The sequence below is a fragment of the Elgaria multicarinata genome, chromosome 3 (genome assembly GCF_023053635.1).
Source record: "Elgaria multicarinata webbii isolate HBS135686 ecotype San Diego chromosome 3, rElgMul1.1.pri, whole genome shotgun sequence".
Lineage (NCBI taxonomy): Eukaryota > Metazoa > Chordata > Lepidosauria > Squamata > Anguidae > Elgaria > Elgaria multicarinata.
The window spans coordinates 51532515-51553555 of NC_086173.1; the positions used below are offsets into that span (position 1 = coordinate 51532515).

The following is a 21041-nucleotide window of genomic DNA, read 5'->3' on the forward strand; positions in this document are numbered from 1 at the left end:
ATCACCCAACAAGTCCCAAACCAAAATCCTCTCTCTCTCTCTCTCTCTCTCTCTCTCACACACACACACACACACACACTTGGTGTCATAGACAACAGCCGCAGCAACTCACATCACATATACAGGTACTAGCCCAGAGCTTTCAAACTGAGTATTTGGCAGTCACGTTGGACTGAAACGATTTCAAAAACTCTAGGGATGGCTAAGTGAATAAATACTGTGCTGTCCCCTTCTGATCACACGGTTTTGCATTTTTTTAAAAAATGCAGCTCAGTAGGATCAGTCCCATCAGTCATGAGTGTGTATTTACAGTTATGTTATATTACATAGAATGACCCTGTTCAGACGATATGCTAAGCCACGGGGGTTAAGCATTTTGAGCTAAACATTCATGCTTAGCATGTCGTGTGAACAATACCTAACCAGGGTGGCTACATCACCACAGTTTAAACACGCTTGTTTTACTAGAACACTTAGGTAACTGCTAAACCAAAATGCAGCCATGTTTCAACTTTGCCAGGAGTGAAAGATAGATATCGGATTGCTTAGATCTTATTGTGACTTCCTCCAAACTTTGTATTAATGACCCTATTGCCTTCAAACACTTTATTCTGTAGGTGTGACCTGCTCCAACCAATCTCACTTGAAGCCTAGGGCAGGATCTACACTACAGCTTTAAAACATTTTATAACGGTAGTGAGTGACAACTGTTGGGGCCCAGGACACACTCCATATACAGTTTTCAAATCCATTTTAAAGTGTCATATCCTGCTTGGTGTAGATTTAGCCTAGTTCTCCACTAGAAGAATGGGTGTAAAGATGTATAATGTCTCTTTCCTGACTTTTGATTAAGTGCCTGTTAATTTACAGTAAGGAAGCAGTAATGAGATGATTCTAAAATCCTTGCATTCGTATTGGACATTGGGAAATCACTGCCATTGACATAAATAACATGTCATCCATTGTTTGCAAGATTGTTTATCAAGTGGGACCGGCAACAAAACGTTGCTGCATATCCCTCATTCCCTAACATTGCTCCGGTTCGGTGCTCCAAGCCAACCTGGAAGAGAACTCTTATTTAGGCTTCTTGCTGCTGGTGGTAAATAGGAAAAAAGACAACTCATCCTCATGCCTTCTCCTGCAGTGATATATAATGCTAGAGGGCTCAGGTTTAGGGCTTGTTGCAAGCACATGGGGGTGGGAAAGATAAAAGATGTCTTTTTCCTTCCTGAAATAGCCCAGAATAGCACCCCTGCTTTAGATCTTCTTCCCCTGGGGTTGAAAGTGATTGCTGCCCACAGGGGGAAATGTAGAAATCCAGTGTTTGCATAATTCCGGTGTCGTTCCACTGCACCCCCAAATAAAAGATAGTAGCAAAGAGAGTTCTTGTCTTTGGTATCCAGCGTGAACATGGAAGTTCTATCTCTAGACAATCAGATGAGATATTCTAGTATTTCTTATCTCAACATTCCATAAGTCCTTTAAGCTCATAGATTCTTTTTGAGCTGTTTTGATATCTAGATAGATAGATGAATCTTTTTGTTTTAATTTGCAGATGTATACTTCTGCATACTGATGGCATCACCCAAATATGTGGAAATTTATTTCTGGATGGTCCCATTTTGCTTCCAAACTGATGATAAATATACCTGATTTTGCTATTAGTGTATATGGCCATGGTTTGGCATATAACACCATCTGAATGTACAGAGTGGTAGCCTTCACTGAGCTGCTACAAACTATCATCCAGTGTTGAGAAAATGGTTTCCTCTTCTTAAGCCCCTCCTTAAATATAAGAACAAGGATGATGTCCCCCACCACCAAAATTGCCCCCACTGGTGGGACACCCCACCCCATCAGCCCAGTAACATAAGAATGGGGCAGGGGGACTGCAAAATGGCCAAAAGAAGCCACATGTGGCTCAAGGATTTTGTGTTGCCTACCCCTATATAAGAAATGCTCCTGAATCTTTAAAAGCCTTACCTACAATGCATTATGCCTACTCATATTAAAGAATAACCAATTTCAGGGAGCAAGCTGGAAGACTAGGGTAAGTCCAGAACATTGGCTAGACTCCATGCCAGAAAACGAATATCCCTTGTGAATCATTTTTCAGGGCATCTGTCTATGCCCAGGAGGTGTTTGTGCTTGGAGCGGCAGCTACTGCTTTAGAAGTGTATAATTTTAGGGCCTACGTTAAAAACAGTGGCAAACCAGATCTACGGCCACCTCACGCCCTTGGCAAACATGATCCTAGGGACCCTGCGGAAGGCAGCCTTTACTAATATGCCCAAAAGCAAAGTAGAAGAAAGGAAGGGGGAGTGGATACATTTTAAGAAGTGTGTCTTTAATAACCTCTGTTTTGGCATTTTGAGCTTTTTACGAGGAACCAGAAAGTAATGTAAAACACTAAAAATATCCTACTATGTGCCTGCAAGTCCTTTATACAGTCCCCATTAATATCAGTGCATATGGGAAAGCAAGGTAGTCTTAATCTTTATTCGGAGGCCGTTGGGCGACTCCAGCTGTGTCACAGACAGCATGCTCTGAAAGATAAGTGGCACGGAAATGTGAATGGTTGACATTGGAACTGATGCTTCTTAAGCTATCCACAGAGGCAGCATGACTGACAGTGAATCACCACCAAGACGGTCTGCTTGCACGTGATGAGTGTCCCAGTGCAATGGAAGACTTTGGAATTCAGTCCTTAAAGTGCCTTCAACTGCTGCTGCTCCTTCGTTCATGGGTCCATCCATAGATGATGAAGGAGAAAGGTCACTTGCTCTCACATGGATCCAGGTCAGTGCAGAAGAGACGCAAGGTCTTTCTGTTGATACCAGCTTAGTAAGGAGAAGCAGGCTGGTCATTTGGAAGGTCTGTCACTTGCCCGTATTGAGGTCATTTCCTAGGGTTGGCCCCAAATGAGTGGTCTCCAACATATGTGAACAATAGCAGGTACAACTCAAGGAACAACAGGCCCTAGCATCACTGCCTCCCCTTTCCATGGTCAGACTTCAGACTCTAGGCTAGATATACGCCTCCACGATCGTGCTGCATAAGGGCTGTGCATCCTCTGGGTTGTCAGGAAGTCCCTGCTCTCAGTATTGACCATCTGAAGAAATGTTGGATCCACTTGGCTCCGGTCCCTGCAGTCTCTGTATGTGCTACCAAAGTACATGGTTCTCTGACCATCCTCGTGGACCAAGAAATCCCTGCTGCAAGGGGACCAGGGAGTGCGAGTGAAGCAGTGCTGAGCAGCACTGGACTGTCCACACAGTTGAGGAGAGCCCTGGTAAAGGCGCCCCCAGTAAATAGGCAGATTTGTGTAAGAGTTCAGGTAGGCATACTGCTTGTGCACCACTGTGGAAGAAGCCCTGTGCATGCCTGAGGTGTTCTGTAGGCAGGCCTCTCGGTACGAGGGGAGCTTTGTGGATTGTGAAGGCAGCAGCCGTTGGTCCTTCCAAGGTAAACCATTGGCTTCCACATACTTCCTACTGCATTTATAGCTTGGTCTAAGGGCATTGGGGGGATAGTGATGGATTCCATGATGGATTCCAGGCACTGTTGTTGGTTTTGGTGCCAGGCCAGCTTTGGGGAAGAGGTCTGGCACATCCCCACAGGCAGGGGACTTCCCATGGTGCTTCCAGATGCCTAGAGACTGGGGTCTCTCGTGCTGCTCCCAGGCTGACCTGGAAGGCTTAGCTCTATGGTTCTGCTTCTCTCTCCTTAGCTCTACTGGGTCAGGTTCTTTATATGCAAAGGGTCTGCAAGTCCTGTCAGCTTTGGGGAAGGAATTATGCACACAGGCATGAGGCAAGAAGGGGATTTCCAACTCCTTTCGCTTCTCAGGAGTGGAAACCAGCCTTGCAACCTGGGCTGAACGGTCATGGCCACCTTCTCCGTACACCAGGTGAACGTTCTGATGGAACCTTTCTTTCCCATGCCCTCTGGCCACAGGGAGCTTATGCTCAGGTGGAGGAATCTCTCTAGGAGACCTTATTGGGGAGTGGGGAGCAGCACTAAGGTGGTTTCCGAGTGGCACGTGGTTTCTGAAATGCGTCTGAGGATAGTGTGGGGAGCTGTTCACGATGGAACCTGGAAGGACCTTATCCTCAGAATAGCTGCCTCGGAACTTCAGCGGATGAAGTATCTGTGGTTGCTCAACTGTCCCCCTCCAGTTTTCGCTGGCTGGCACCAAGGTTTGATGGGGTTCAGGAAGCGATGGTGGAATCGGCCTCCCAAGCTTCTCAGTGGCTGTTGCTGCTGCACTGGAGGAATGAGCTGTCCTGTTAGGCCCACTGGTGTTTTGAACCACAAGCTGAGGAGGCCTTAAGGAGAAGGTGGTTTGGAGGTTTTCACTCCTGTTAGACCAGTTCTCAATGGTGCGGGTAGCATTCTCCAGTGAGTTCCCAACACTGGCTGTTGACACCATGTTCTTGGCAGCCTGCAGCATCTTCAGCACATTGGCTTGAGCAGAGTTAGCAGTGACATCCGGTTTGTGAACGCGGACGGGACTCTCCAGATTCTGGACTCCATTAAAACAGCTATAAATGCCCTGGGAAAAGAAGAGAAGAGATGAGGGAATACAGTGACCAAAAGAGTTCCCAGGCAAACGGGGAGAAAGAATGACAAATAGGCATGTCTTGGCAAGGGGAATGTTGGCTTATGCTCAACTTCCAAGGTCATGCAGAACAGACATTACAAATACTGGATGACCTCATTTATCTGTTTGGGGAATAAAAGATGTGAGCAAATGGGAGGGCTAGTTACATTGACTTGGGGCTAAACAATGCTCTCTCTACCCTGTTATTAATCAGATGCTTCAGCCACTGACTGTGAAGGTGAGGAAGGGTTCGGCTTTGGAGGTGCCGAAGGGCATGTTGTTTTCTTCTTCTCAGGCATTAGACCTGGCTCGAAGGTCTGGACTCCACACTTAGGATCTGATGAATACAGGCATTGAGAAGACCCCCCACCCCACCCCCTGACCAAGCCACTTATCCCTTGCTGTGCCTCAACAAAAGTATAGTCTGGCAGGCTGCCTTACTTTGCCTTCTAGGCATATCTAGCATTGCAGATCCAACTCCCTTCCTGCTTTTTTGGTGGCTTTTTAATCTCAAATTGTCACATGTTTCTTATGAAACAGGTTTGTTTGTCATTGCAGGGGCCTGTATTCTCAGTTGTTAACTTCTCCTTTGTCCACATTTTGTTCTTAACTTTATTTTTAAATTGTAAGCTTTCAGCAGTTACTTGTAATATTTAATTTTGTAAAAATGCAGTTATCGGCAGCTCTTAAAATAAGGATAGTAATATGATGCAATGAATTTGGGTAGTTACAAATTTCAAATAAGTAAGCTCCAGAAATTGTGGTTTTTAGTGCTGTGCTTCTCAATCTCATGAGTTTGATGCATTTTAATTTAGGCATTTTGCCTAAATGAAATAAAACTAAGAGCTTGTGATAGTCTAATATCTAGAAGTCAATCCAAAGTATGCACAGACAACAGTCTCTCTCTGTTGTTTCTGCTCATACATCAGGTCAACAATAAGTGTCTTAAATGCATTTTACTTTGAACAGGTGAGGCAGAGGCAAGAAACAGGGCATTTATGATGGAACATGGCTGGGAAATGTAAATGCAACAGAACTAAGGAAAGGAAACTCAATTCCCTGATCATCGCTCTGGCACATTTATAATTGGGGAAAGATTGGTTTTTGATTGGTTTAATTTCAAAGAGATTTCACACAAATTAAGTATAACCTATGCATTCCTTTACAAATTGCTTTTAGAAACTGTCACAGGAAGCCTGGCTCTATCCACATGCAGTGGGTATGTTTGTCAAGACTGTTTGTTATTAACAACACAGTTTATTGAGTATAAATGGTGCTTTACAGTGGAATACACGTGTTGGAAGATCTTGGGTTATCCAGAGGTTGTACATAAGGAATGACCAACCAGGTAGTGCCTTCTCGAAGCTGCCTTATCAACATCCTGCTTTCTTGACCTGGAAGACTATGATAACTTAATAAAGTTCACTCTCCTACCCTGCCAAAGAGGTAGCAGGCAACTGGGGGCAAAACTGTTTGTTATTAAAAGTGAGTTCCCAGCACAAGGCTGTGCCTAGTTTGTTCTCTGCACCCTCCTTCAACACTAGGCTATTTGGTGGCAATGGGGTGGTCATGAGAAGGTCTGTGAACCACCTGCTATCTTAAACAGAGGCAGAAGAATTCAGGAGCTCCTACAACTCTACCCAGGTGACCTGAGCTCCTAAAAACTGGGGTACTTTGTGGGGGAGAAAGTGTGTCAAGTGTGAATTCACTCCAGGATTAAAGGACCCAATTTCTGAAGCAGATGCCTCTGAGTGCCCTCCTTTTATAGAAGGTAGTCCTCTGTTTGAAGGGCTATCTTGTCTAAGTCCATTTTAAGGATGGCAGACCTTAAAAATTGTTGCCCATTAACAGTTAGCACCTGGAAAACAGACCAAACAAGCAGACACACAGATCACCTGCTCACAGTCTTCAGCACTATGGTGAGATGGACTGTGATAGAACTGGTTGACAACATTCCTTCAATTCAATAGGTATGACAACGCTAAGTTTCATTAATAAATTTTAAACTTGCACTGGAAGCTAGTGAAACCAGTGAAATTTATAGGCTTATCCAGACCGATGGATAAGCTTTTCTGGTGAATAGCGTTATTTGAGTGTGCAGAATTACACTTTTGGATACTTCCCAGGGTCAATGTCCAGATACTGTGTGGAACAACAATTATGCAGTTTGAGCCCACAAGCATTTAACTTTTCATGGGAAGGTCCTATGGCAGACCCAGAGGTAGGACAAGGGACTGTAGTGGGTGGAGTGGATGGACACCATCCCTGTCTTCCCACCACAAGTCCTGGGTAAGTTTCTCAGAACTGGGCTGGAGCTTTTTAAAACCACCCTTATACTTCCTTGAGTGGACATGGTAATTTACAAAGCAGTGTGCTTGTTGCAAAGCTGTAGCTGAAAGCAGGTTCTCAATGAGAGCAAAACCATGAAAGCAGACACATCTGTGGACACCCTACAGGATGGAGTACAGAAGTTCCCCACCTTCACCCCTTCATCAGTATTGATGGACATCAACACTAATGACCTGACTTCATTGACATGTATGCGTTCTGTGTGTCTTTGATGGCTGTACTGCTAGGCGAAGCCAACTTTGTCATAGAACCTCACACTCCATGAAGGCAGTCAGATAATTGCATCCCTGCACTCAAATTGGGAGGGGGGGGGAATCAACTTCCAAGAACACCACAGTTGTCTGTTTCTAATTTAAGACATAAAAAAACAATTTCAAGGGGGGTGCAGACACTTTCCGAGAAAATGGAAGGGGCATGTAAACAGGCCTGGTGCTCACCCTGCTTATAGCCAGAAGGAAATCAAGCTTGTTCGACTTAGGGACAGAATGTCGCAGCTTCCAATACACCAGGTGTTCCCAGGCAAAGACTAGCAGGCTCAGCCCCATGGCCACCAGCAGCATGTAGAATACTCCCGCCATGTTGTCAATATCAAGCTTGCTGCTCATCACCTCGTTCTTTTCATTTTGGCAGATGCCTGACAACCAGACCGTTTCCAGCTTCTGGGTTTCACCTGACAAACAATTCACATGCAAATGGACAAAGAAAGTAAGACAGTGAAATCCAAACTGTCTTTTTGACATTAGATGCCATCCCCAACCCTCAATCATCACCCAATTATGTTCTTCTAGCGCAGGGGTCTTGAACCTCTTTCAGCTCCTACTGAAGCTCTTACTGCCAGCCCCTAAGCTTTGGGAGAGGGACTTTGACATTAGAAGCTTTGGGAGAGGCATTAAAATGGGGGGGATGGAGGAGAAACCCACCCCAAAGCCAGGAAACCACCAAGTGATTGACAGTTAAGGGAGAGATTGTGGGGAAGAGGGTATGGCCATCAGAGGAAGCCCAGAAGGTGGGCTGGATTTGTCTCGTGGGCCTGAGGTTCAACATCTCTGTGCTACCGCTGGCATGCTTAAGAAGCCCAGAATAGAAATTCACTATACTGCAAGGATTTCATTTTTAAAATTATTATTTTTTTAAAATGCATTTTCACTGGAGAAAGTGGGGAGAAAGGACATAAAGATGAAACGTATTTGTGTTTGGCAGAACGTTATGACAGTGTTGTTTTCCTAATTCTGGAAAGACAGAAGCTTGACTATTATGTGACCCCAGGAGGAAAAGAAACAAGAGACTGCAACACCTTCACCTGAGAATTAGGAGATTGTGAGCTGCCCTGGGCTTTTTTGGGAGGAAGGATAGGACATAAGAATGTTGGATGGATGCGATGGATGGATGGATGGGTGAGTGTGTCTTGTGGGAGAACTGAGAGCTACCCACCATCTCCCAAGAACTGCAGCAGGGCTAGATCAATGGGCCTCTTCCACCTGGAGTCCTTCTGGAGGGCAATGCCATAGCCAGTGGTGGCAAAGACCTTTCCACTGCCAATGGTGACCAGCTTGCAACCTTCATCCTTGCCTGCCATGTAGTTGAGCACTGCAGCATCATATATAAAAGCGTCCAGCTTTCTGGAATCAAGCAGAGACTCAGAGCAAATTAGGGAACAGTGGCTATGAAAACACACAGAGTAACAAATCATAAGCCAGTAGACAGCCTGTACGGTCCAAGCCTGTAGACCAGTAGAGTATCAACTTTTGGGCTACAAAATGCCATTTTAAAAACAATGCTATTTTACCTCTGGACTTATCCAGATCCCCAGAGTTTCCCCCATTATACTCCAAGCTTTTGTAAGACAGCTATGTAAGGTCCAATTCAGAAATAATAGAACTATGCTAATAATAACACAGCCAGCACATATCAAGTATGTGAGGAAGAGAGGGAGAAAGTGCACTGTTGTTGTTTTTTGCTTTCACCTTAAAAACAAAAAACCACCCAAACTTAGGTTGCTCCATTGCCCACACAAGCCCAGCCTCTATACAACTGAATAAAATAAATACTTTTTTTAAAAGTTCACAAAATGGTGGGCTTGATGAGCACTGCCCTGCTAGTGTGGATTCAGTGACACATGCAAGGCAGCCACAGCTGTAATAGGCTGGAAGACAACTCACATTTCCTCAGCTATAAAATCCTATGATTTGAGTGATGATAGGTCATTTCTCCACACAACAAACGGGCTGCCTTGAGGGAAGACAAGTCAGCTACCGTTACTGTCCTATGCCAAAGTATTTCACAGAAAATCCCACTGTACTCCATGGGGCTTACATCTGCGTAAATGTACATAGGGCTGTCCTGCACTATCTTGTGAAGGTTGAATCCAATTTCCTCATTGTGCCCCCGGAACTGATACCACTGACAGAATAGGACTTCCGCACTCTCTTCTTTTCCCTGGCCGAGTGCCCTCCAAGTTTGCTCCAGAGAGTTGGGGGCTTTCTGGAAGAAATTTGGAGAGGCTGAAAGGGGGAAAGAGAGGATATGCATGTCTCATTCTTCCAGCAGTATCCATTCCATGGATGCAACAAGGAAGATGGATCCAACCCAATGTTGGACACCTGGTTGAAAATCCAGTATAGTTGGTGATGGAGCAGGGGCGTACACCACATTCATTGTGTGCTAAATACATATATCAGGTAGGTGTGATTTGCATAAAATCTCTCCTCAAAAACTGGAGGAAGTTATTCCTTGATATGGCTGTACTTATGTAGTTCCTGCAACACCACTTTGAACACATTGATTGGGGGGGGGGGGACGACACACATCCACACCCTGGAGCCTAGGGCAGGTGATTATGTAAACTGGCCCATGATCTTTGATTTCCTTAGTTTTTGAATTCAATATCTTGTCCTAGCCTCATTTTGCTGTACAGGTTTCCCTTTTAAAAACAAGGACAACACATCAAAGGACAAAAACAGAGAGAAAAAAGAGCAGAATATATGGAGTGAGATTATAGATTCAAAACCCGATATAAGACTGTGGAAGACATGTGGAGACTTCTTTTTCTAAAATCAGGATGCACTGGAGATTCTGAGGTTTGTTAGCTACATCCATAGAAGAAAAACCAGCAATCACAGACAAATGCGCCTCTCAAGCATTGAAGAGAAGCCATGTATATAAAGATGCTGCAGCTGAGCTGAGCAAGTCAAATTATGTGTGGACAGAATGTGGATGTCTGGCTCCCTCTTCACAGACTTTACTCATCCTTAGACGGCAAGAGGGATTTGCAGTAAGACCCAGGAACGTAAATAAATATTCTGGAAAACACTAAGGCTGCCATGTGACAGAATACTGACATGTAGTCCTCTCTGGGGTGAAGACCGTCAGAGAGCTATTTTATGTTTTAACATCACACAACAACAGCTGTATACAAAAACTTCAGTCACTAAAGATCCCTTTGACATGATGGTGACGTGATGAAGCTACCATGGGCTGCCATTTTATGGCATGGTGGCTGGTCCTGTGAATCCCCCAAGACTTTTGAACGTGGTCTAAGACATGGCCTCAGTATACATGGAAGAACATTCACAAGACTGATCAGAACCCAGAGAGAAGATTACAGGCTGGCAGAAAACAATGGGTGGAATCCAACTGTGATAGAGGAAGTAGACTTCGCTGCCTCTGCTTCCCCCAACAGCCTCCCCCCCGCCCCCAGCCTCTGAAAATGCTACACAGAGACCTGGTTTGCACTTCACAACTAACTATGGGTTAAATAACCCACAGTTTGTTGTTAGGTTAAAACTCTGGGTTGTTTCATCCTAAACAACCCAGAGTGAGAATTTCTCACATCATAACAACAACCCAGAAAAAGGGCATTCCTGGGTTGTTTACAAAGACAGATGTGATGCAGAAGCAATGAGCATGCAGGACACCCAATCCTATTGTTCTATGGAAATTTATGGGTTGAACAACCAATGAATTGCCATTACATGTGAACCACGTCACTGAGTCAGGAGACCCTGCTGAATGGGATGAACTGGGCAAAGAGCGGAGCCCTTCCTCTCAAGGAAGGGAGATCCTGGATTCAACACAGTATCTAGAAGCTGAACGGGGCAGAATCCAGAAATCAATATCACTGTGCTTATTCTTAATGTGCTAGGGTGGGGGTCGGAGGGTGTTCTTTTAATAATCAGAGCTGCTTACAAACTCAGTTTGGCATTCCTTGAGGATGCTTGCATACTGTTCTCTTCGGGACCTGTCAAAACCTACCCCATTTTGAGGCTGATTAGGGCATCCTCCACTGAGCGCTGGTTGTATTTCACCATGTGGGAGTGCATATCATGGTAGTTGCTCCGAATGTTCCGCTCTGTGCTGCCGTTGGGAACTGTTCCAAACCGGAATGGGGGATACTGCTCCTGGGGCCTCTGGAACTGGATTGGACACCACAAAGAAAAGTCTGTTGCCAAAGCCAGAAAGGAACCAGCACCCTGTATCCAGCCTTGCTGATGAATACTCAGAAAGAGCCAGCAGTATACTTCAGTACCACTATTTTGGCATAAGTTTGCATTTATTTCTTTTACTTGATTGACCCCAATGCCTTGGGAGTCAAGAATACTGAAGCCCGTCACAAAGTGTAGACAGCAAAACTGCACAGTTCTCTTCAGCTTTTTATTGGCAAACGATCCCATCAAATTACTTACACAAAGATAGGTACTGGAAGGAACACTTTGTGTAGGATCAACTTTTGCTGCTTTCATTTATCAGGTTTCATCTAATTGGTAGCTGAAAAAAAGTTTTCTGTAATACCAAAGCTAGCAAATGTTTCTCAACAAAATTCAGTTCAAACTATGCCTTAGGGTGACCAGGTGTCCTATTTTACAGAGGACAGTCCTCCCTTCAAAGGAGAATCCTCCATTTAAAGGTGTTCTCTGAAGCGCTGTCCAGTCCAATTTCAGTCTCAAGAGAAACAAGCATAAGCACAGAGGGACCTTGAAGTTGTCCATCAGCATTTGTTAGCACCTGGACAGCAGACTGAGTAGTCAGACAGGTTCCGTGGTCACAGTCTTCTCCACTAGGGTGAACTGTCCCACATTTTTATTTCATTTATAGCTACAATTTCTAAATTTGCATCTACCCATATAAATTAGCATATGCAACCGTTGTGCAATTGGCGTCCTCTTTCTTTGTGACGCCTTTCCTCTTTCCTGGCAATGTGTAAGTAGCTACCCTATCTGCCATTCAGTACTAATTCATCTTACCTGTATGGACAATTCCAAGCCACCTCGTGTTATCAGATGCTCAGCGCATTCCCACCTTCAGCACTCTACGCTTATTACTTCACCACCACTGCCGCTCAAGTACTCCTCACCTTCTTATCGCTCAGCCCAGAGACAGTATCAATATATTGCTCCTGGATCATGAATGCTGCCAAGTTAGCAGTGTAGCTGGCCAGGAAGATGACAGCAAAGAAAGCCCAGATGAGCACCATGATCTTGCTGGTAGTTCCTTTGGGGTTTTCAATGGGGACGGAATTGTTAAAAACCAGAGCCCACAGCAGCCAGACTGACTTGCCAATAGTGAAGGAAGGTCCCCCGGATTCTAGAAACATGAAAGGAAAATAAACTGTGGGTAGCAGCTTGTTAGAAATAAAAAAAAGTATTCCAGGTAGTAAGTTCTTTAAGTAAGTAAATGCATTTTATTTACTTAGCGATATCTTTTAAAAAAATTCTTGCAATGGTCCTGATCACATTCGCAGACTTTACTTTGGAAGAGTATGATTTTCTATTTCTTCCATTTGTTAAACAAAACCCTGCATCTATATTTAAAGTTCAGTCACACAGCAGAGTTGGACAAACTTCAGCACTGAAGGCCAGAAATGGGATAACCAGTGCAATCCAGTATCTAACATGGTTGATAAGAGGTCCAGAAATCTGCTTGACCTTTGATTAATTGCACCGATTACTACATAGAATCTAGCTTTCAAATACAACCTACTGAGAATTCTGATAATATTTATTGTTGGTAAGTTTCTGGTCTTGGTAAGTTTGAAAGTCTTAAAACCCAAAAGGTCTATGTAGATTTTTGATTAGGCAGATGTCAGACTCTCTAGACATGCTGAAGAAAGGGAGAGTTGCACAGTTTGAACATTTTGGAGTTCTGAATATTCCCATTTCCCTTATGCTGGCAATTATGAGATGCTGTTCGTGTTTCTAAAGAAAGCAATACAAACAATACTAAAAATCAAAGAAAACAAACAAAATACCCAACCCTAAAATCTGAAATGCAGAAAGTTTAGAATTTTTTTTTTAAAAAAAATGTCAGATTCCAATGAAAGGAGCAAGGTCCCAGAAACCCTGCTAGAGTCTGAACAAGGAAAGCTAAAAACAGGTTGTAATTTTTTATTCCAGCCTCCTGGCTTTTTCTCATAGTAGTTACCAGTTTTCTCCTGACTTCCAGCATCCTTGCCTGCATTTCATCCCCTTTCAACAGCAAATTCTCTAAGGCTGATGGTAAGGATTTCAGAGAGCCCTCTGGAAGGGAAGATGGCCAAGCTAGGGTGGCAATGGGCCGGGTGACGGATTTACTCCTCCCAATCAAGGAGTCTTTTCATTACGCACACGTCAGGATGTAGAAGTCTTAATGAGCTTTTATCAAGGACAGGGATGGTGCGGCTGGCCTGGGGCTGACAGCATCTCAAAGCAGCTGTGAGAAATCTGCTTCCCAGCACAGTGGAAGCTGTTAGCAGGAGGAACGGCTTGCACAGTATACAGACAAGCCTACAAATCAGGCAGGCTGATCTGGCCGACTGTCAACTGTTCAGACACACAAAGATGCAGACACAGAGCGGGATCGTGTCATCAGTCCCGAGTGGATTTGTTTCCACACAGTGCTGGGGAACCTGGGTGAAACCGACCGACTGGGCTGCAGTCTCCACAGGTCAAGCGCTTGCAGACCAGCCACGGTGCCACCAGGAGTGCTTCCGCTGCGGAATGAGTCAGATAGGGTGACCATATGAAAAGGAGGACAGGGCTCCTGTATCTTTAACAGTTGAATAGAACAGGAAGTTTCAGCAGGTGTCATTTGTATACATGCAGCACCTGGTGAAATCCCCTCTTCATCATCACAGTTAAAGCTGCAGGAGCTATACTAGAGTGGCCAGATACAAAAGAGAGCAGGGCACCTGCAGCTTTAACTGTTGTGATGAAGAGGGAATTTCATCAGGTTCCCCATATATACCAATGACACCTGCTGAAATTCCCTTTTCAATACAACTCTTAAAGATACAGGAGCCCTGTCCTCCTTTTCATAGGGTCACCCTAGATTCAGAACAAATCCAAGGTGATGACATTCGTAGGACATAGTCAGGGTACCATCTCTAAACAACTTTATTTATTTATTTATTTAATTCTATATTGCCCAATAACCAAAGCTCTCTGGGCGGTTCCCAAAGCTTCCACATGCTTTGAATGTAGGGCTGACTAGTACATGTACAGGAGGACAAGCCTCCTGGACTTTTAATAGTTGCAAAGGAGCCAGGATTTCAGCAGGTGGTGCAGCTTTGTCATGCACCTGAAAAGCTGCATCTGAAATTTCCTCTCCTATACAATTGTTTAAAGGTAAAGACAGCCCTATTTTCCTGTGCATCTGGTCGTTCTATGTGCCTATAAAGAGAATGGCGAATCATGTCTATGTGCATAAAATTTATCTAAAAGACCTGGATTTTCTACCTCTACCACTCATGATTTCCCATATTTTGATGGCTTATCACTTTGAGCAATAAAGATTTCATTCCCGTATTTTGGGTGCTTTTCAGTTTGCTTTCCTGAAATCTAAAGGAGTTTTCACCAAGCATCATGAACGGCGGAAAATATCATCACCTCAGGTAGGTTGTAAACATTTAACAAATTCTATTGCAGGGATGTGTAACACGTGGCTCACAGGGTGGAAACTGTCTGAAAAGCTATAACTAAAATAAAAAAAATAGAGGAACTATTACACCAAGAACGGGAGCAAAATGGGACTCTTCATTGACAGCATCTGCAATGGGCTCTTTGCAAAGGATGAGGATTTTGATACGACACTCGGAGTTAGCTATTTTTTTACAGCTGCAGATGCTCTTTTTGTTCCTGAGAGCCAAAAGTGTGGTTGAACACATGGCCATCGGATGGCTTCTCTATGTTCTTTCCAAACCTGGCATATTTTCATAACCTTATGATGATCCTAAACAGTAGTTTTGCTTGGGATGGTACAAAAAGACTTCTACTGTTACTTTCTACTGTTAGTTTTACCCTACCCTGTGCCTGCTTACCCTACCCTGTACCTGTTTGCATTCTCTTCCCCTCCTTATTGTTTTACTATGATTTTATTAGATTGTAAGCCTATGCGGCAGGGTCTTGCTATTTACTGTTTTACTCTGTACAGCACCATGTACACTGATGGTGCTATATAAATAAATAATAATAATAAATAATAATAAAAAGTCCAATAGACAAAAGGTCTCTGTCTTTAGCTACCTATTTTGTTGTGATGCTTGAGACAGGAGATGCTTATCCCAAAGGACATCCAGCTTTTTGTCTGTCTGTCCGTCCGTCCGTCCGTCCATCCCCCCTCCCCTGTAAGGCCCATTCACTGGACCATTTGGAAACTTACTTACTTTTGCCACTGGTTAAATTCTGGTTGTAGCCAACAGGGCTGAAATATTCAAACATGAAGACCGTGATAGCAACGACAGTGAGACACATCACAAACATCATCACCCACACAGCCGGACTGTAGGGTTCTAGAAGACAAGAGGAAGCCAGTCAATCCAGGGCACATGGCAGGTTCCAAATTGCCCACGTACGCCCTCCCACAGCAAGCTGCAAGCTCTCCACACAGATGTAGAGAGAAAGGATGACCCAACAGACAGTGCGATCTGGAGACTTCCGTTCAATGCCTGCTGAAGTCAACAAAGTGTGCCACTACATGCTCCTCTTTGTGGCACTTCTTCTCATGTGGCAATTGGGGATGGACCACAAAAAGTTGCAGTGCAGAGTGGTCCTAGATATGTCCTCTTCCATGATACTCCATTAGTATCTCATGGTCAGTATGTTCATTCCTCATTGAGCAGTTTCAGGTCCCCCCACTCCTTTCAGATCCCCCCACTTTTGTGCATTTCTGCAAACTTCAGGGCTTCCCCAGCCTGCCGATACCTCCTTCTAGTGCACAGATGGCATCATTTTGGCAACATAAGCATCAGCAGCCGTGTCTCAACATCAGAAGTAGAGGGAATGATTATCAGCTGTGTAGCTATGCTGATAGCAGGTAGCGATAGAGTTTGATTGCTTGGCCTTAGTAACAATCTCAAACAGCCTGCTGAACTTACTTATGCCTAAGAGAGGCATTAGCCCTTTTAATCCATTATGATGATGCTCCTCCAGGCGCTGAACGATTATGTGTGGCTGTGGAGGGGGCAAGTTATGCCCTCAGTCTATGCAAGTTCATAGGAGGCAGAGCCTGCTGCTGTGATGCTGAGGCTCACACATTTATTTAACATGGAGGAGGAGGACGAGTTATGGAAAGAGATAAGAGTATTACAGCAACACTTTATGATGCGTGCTTAAAGAATATCATTCACCAGCTAAAATATGTATAAAGGTCCCAGCATCACATAGCTTGAGCACTCACATGGTTTGTTGTGATGGTTTTGACAACAGAAATGTGAAGGGAATCAAGGTGACATCCAAGACCTAGAAGATGTATTTATCAAGCTAAAAACAGCTGTTCACTTTCCATTTCTCTTTCTCGACATAAAATGTAATTGTTCTATCCCCAGTGTTGTCAGAGGGTTCTTGCTGACAGGCGGGACTAAGGTACAATATAGCTGTTGCGTGTGCATGCAGTGATTTTAGCCTAAGGTTCCCACATCCAAACCAAGCACTCGTATCGCCGCCTTGCACTTTCCATTGCAGCCACATTTGCTGCATGTATTTGTTGCACCAGATACCATACAGCGTGCAAACAATGCACATCTGGAAACACACAATAAGCAAACAAAAAGGCGTCAAACCGAACCTAAACCACAAATGAGGTTGAACCTGAAAATCTTTGTGAAAAATCTTATATGAAAATTTTTTGTCAATCCCAAAGGAGAAAAGAACCTAAAAGGGGGAGTGAGGAATCTGGATTACAGTTTCAGAATAAAAATTGAACTAAAGGAAAGTGATGTGATGGTACTCAGAGAAGCTGTAAGCGGAACAAGTCACAAGCACACGCAACTTATATCTGGAGTGATTATTTTTATATGCCCCACTGGGAAAGGACCTTTCCTACACTCCTGCTATTTATAGAATTAAAAATAAAAGATTGATAGGAGAACAAAAGAGAGAACAAGACAGTCAAAAAAAGAGAGAAACATTCATTCACCAAAAGGTTACCTTACAGAAAAATACTGAAAGGGTGCCTACAATGGGGCAGGGGAGATGGCTCGCCATGTGGGAGTGTCAGTGAAATTTACCAGTCAAGGAACTAGGGTGAAACATTTTCAGAAGATTTTGCCAACCAAGTCACTTTAAAAGTGGTGGGAAGTTAATTGGCAACTCTGTGGTGTTTTCTAACAAACAAACCCCAAAGCTATTTGCCTGCCCGTATCATGAAATGAATAAAATAAATAAATAAATAAATAAATAAATAAATAAATAAATAAATAAAGCCACTTATAAAAAGTGGTCTATATAGGCACCAAAGTATATGAAGATATGTTTTCGAAGACTGAAGCAAGAACTAGGTAAATGTGAACTATCCCCATGATCATTTGTCTGAGGATACTGACAGTCTTCCCCAATGTGGGGCCTGCCACATGTTTTTGTTACTACATGCCCCATCAACGTCGCCAATAGGGATGATGGGAGTTGCAGTACAAAACATTGGAAGGACTATACGTAAAATATTCACCTGGTTCATGGTTGGTGAGCAAAGAAATAAACATCAAAAAAGTTTAAGGTAATTATGATGTGTGTGTGTGTCTGTGTGTGTGTGTGAATGTGAATGTGACTGAATTCAGTTCATGAACATCCACAAATGCTGTTTCTGGTGTCAAAATGTCAGGACATGGGAGCCATTCCCATCTTAGGACTAAAAAGAAAGAAACCATTACAAGGGACTAGGCTGCCATGTGGGATGTGGGAAGGTGATTTGCTCACTCCCTTTCAACCTACGGATTAAGTGGGAGACACAGCAACTGCACCCCATTCCCCCTCCTTTTGATTTGTGCCTCTCCACCAGCAGTAGCGCACAACATTCCAAGTGTGCCGCAGCAGAACAGGTAGGGAAGCGTGGAGCGGAGGGAGAGGGAAGGGCCAGGTGGAGGAACCGCAGTGGGTCTGTCTCTCACCTAATCTGTGGTTTTAAAGGGACAGAGACGCAGGAAGTCAGCCCTGCAGATTGCGCTGTGCCTTCCGTCATTCCCGGTGGCCTAGTGGCATGAGGGTGGGGGAAGGCCTGCTCTGCCTGAGGTTCCCGGCTTGTAGGGATTGGCTGTCCTGTCCTGCTGAGACACCACATCCCATTCCCAAAAGGAGAGTCAGGTGGCCCTGACCAAACTGTGGGGAGAGAACCAAATCAGTCACAAAGAGACATACATTTTTAAAAAAGAGAAAGAGAAGCAAACACACATACACAGAGAAAAAGAGAGACCAAGCAGTTGTCAGATGACAGCAGCCGGCTGAGCGATAGAGCTCCAGCGTTAAAGGGCAGGCTGAAGGATGGGATTAATTCAGGCCCTCAAAATACAGCAAGCGAGACCCATTTGTCAGCTTGTCCTTCCCTGTCAGGGAGGACAGAAACTTTATCTGATGGCATCAGATGCATTTCATTAGCATGTTGAGGCAGATGAGAGAGGGAGGGGATGGAGAGAGAAAGCAAAAGTGGGTGGGCAGCGGCGGGTGGGGGAATCCAGCAAGAACAGCAAGAGAAGGCCCAGATTTCCACTGGGCCTTGTTTTGCCCCCTCCCCACCCATCCAAGAAAAGATGTTTTAGATGGAGAGAGGTAGCTCCCCTCTTCTTGTGTTTAGATTCTCCAATGTTCCCCCATTTAAGTGTTCTTTTGAGATGCTCCCAACATTTGCATTGTTTCCAAGAGAATTTTGGTCAGGAAGGTTGAACCTCTTTCACCCTGAGGGCCGGATTCCATTTCGGAAAGGTTCTTAGGGGTTGCATTTCGGTAATGGGTGGGACAAATAGTGTAGTTTAGCTTAAAGATTGGATTTCGTGCAATCACACTGTGTTTTAATTCCATGTATTTTAAATATTTATTATGTTTTTACATGTTTTATTGGTCTGTTGACTGTAATCAAGAATTGAATTGAATTGAACATGGACTGCTGGTAACTAAGCCTTAGGAGAGGCATTTTTACCTTTCAGAAGCAGCGGGGAAACTGTACAAAAGCCAGGAAACCTCCAAATAATCTATGGGGCCAAGGGAAGGGGATGGGGATGCGGCTGCCTGGAGAGCCCTGTAGGTCTGGATGGGGAACAAGGAGAACAGGATTTGGCTCCAGGCCGGAGGTTCTACACCCCTGCATTAGGTGATCACTTCAATTCAAAATGATGGGGGAAATCCCACAAAAAATGTAGCTATGATGTTTTCTCTGCAGGGAATTCCTGTGGAGGAGAAGGAGGATGATTTGTGAGGCAGTCATTTGTGATGGTGAGAGAACCTGGAATATGAATATGAAATAGCCCAGTTTAAGAGGGGATCCCTGTCCATCTCCCAATCAGAGAAATCCCCTCCAAACACATCTGATTCGCACTTACTAAACCAAAACATGAAACTAAATGCGGCTTATCCTTTGCTATTTGTCCTTTGCTGAATTTTTGCAATGCACAGATATTTATTCCATACTTGAAATATTCCATAGGCACGCTTCTGATTTTCCACAGGTACCCTGCTGATTTTCTCCCTGGAAGTACCAGCTGCTCATTATTAATTGAATTTGTAGTTGATCCTGAAATGGATCAAGCAAATCTCCACCTCTTCAGGAATTAGCCCATAGCCCATGGGTTCTCCAGAGGCGCTCGCTGCCTTTATGTCAAAAGATTCCTCGGCAGGTGTAATAGATTCCACCCAACTGTTAAACAAGCTTCTGTTTGAAATCTGAGACCGATCAATCATTTGCTGTGTCAAAAGGCAAACACAGCTGTATGCTGTGAAGACAGCATTTCAAATCTTTCTGGAGTATGACAGCAAGGTGTTGCTGGGTCCCCCAAGGTAGATGCATCTCACTTGCTTAGTACCCCATTGTGAAGTGCTAAACTTGCATAACTTAACATTTGTGCCTATTTTTAAACTAAGGAATGATGGAAGGCAGGGTACATTCTTTCTTACACACAAACATCAGCCGGTGCTCGCTCAAACAGACATGTGCAAAAGCTATTTTTTTCATACCAGGCTCTTGGATGTGAATCGCTGCATTAATTCGTTTTCCCAACGGATGTTATTGCTACCAATATGCTAAAGAATCCCCTTTGCTTCCATAATTGGGTGTTTACCTTTCCAAAAACCTGATATGACCCCTCAGTTGATTACAGCGATAATTCTGACAGGCACCACCCTGCACCCCAACATGCATTCCTGTTGTTTATTTTAGTGCCTTAAGCTTTCGGCATAGATGACGGTTGGTGCTGGTGAAAGGAACGAAAGGAAGTGACAGCTTTTGTTGCACAACAGGAAGGAGGAGAAACAGATCTAAGGAAGCCCTGCCTGCCTTGGAGGGGCTGTCCTGGAAGCCAATGAGAAGTCAGTGTCCTCACCTGGCACCGAGCAAATTATTTCCAAGGGAGCTCCGCAGAGCAGAAGTAAACTTATCTCTGGTGTGACCCATCCTTTGAGGGGAACCACAGATTTGTGATTCAAAGCACTGGAATCAAAATTCTGGTGTAGCCCATACCTCTCGGCTCCCAGATGCTAAAATGAGAGAGACCTTCTCAAGTGTTATATCCATGGAGAAATGCCACGTACGTGGGGAGGCGACAATGCAGTGGCATATGTGCAGTCATTTCAGTGTCCGCAATGAGTTGATATGCGTGCAACTGCACCCACATAGGCATCTGTCCATGCGACCAGGAACC

The 21041-nt window shown here is 44.3% G+C and overlaps 1 protein-coding gene across 2 annotated transcripts in view; it reads right to left on the reverse strand.

Moving 5' to 3' along the window:
• Nucleotides 1-2317: 2317 nt before the first annotated feature.
• Nucleotides 2318-21041, reverse strand: part of GRIN2C (glutamate ionotropic receptor NMDA type subunit 2C) — a 106191-nt gene continuing 87467 nt past the window's right edge. For both annotated transcript variants that reach the window (XM_063120249.1, XM_063120248.1), the window contains exons 8-13: nucleotides 15588-15713; nucleotides 12303-12532; nucleotides 11204-11364; nucleotides 8384-8571; nucleotides 7390-7622; nucleotides 2318-4555 (exon numbers count right to left, since the gene is read on the reverse strand). In XM_063120249.1, coding sequence (XP_062976319.1) covers nucleotides 3008-4555; nucleotides 7390-7622; nucleotides 8384-8571; nucleotides 11204-11364; nucleotides 12303-12532; nucleotides 15588-15713 — 2486 coding nt within the window. In that variant the 3' untranslated portion in view covers nucleotides 2318-3007. The remainder of the gene's footprint in view (nucleotides 4556-7389; nucleotides 7623-8383; nucleotides 8572-11203; nucleotides 11365-12302; nucleotides 12533-15587; nucleotides 15714-21041) is intronic.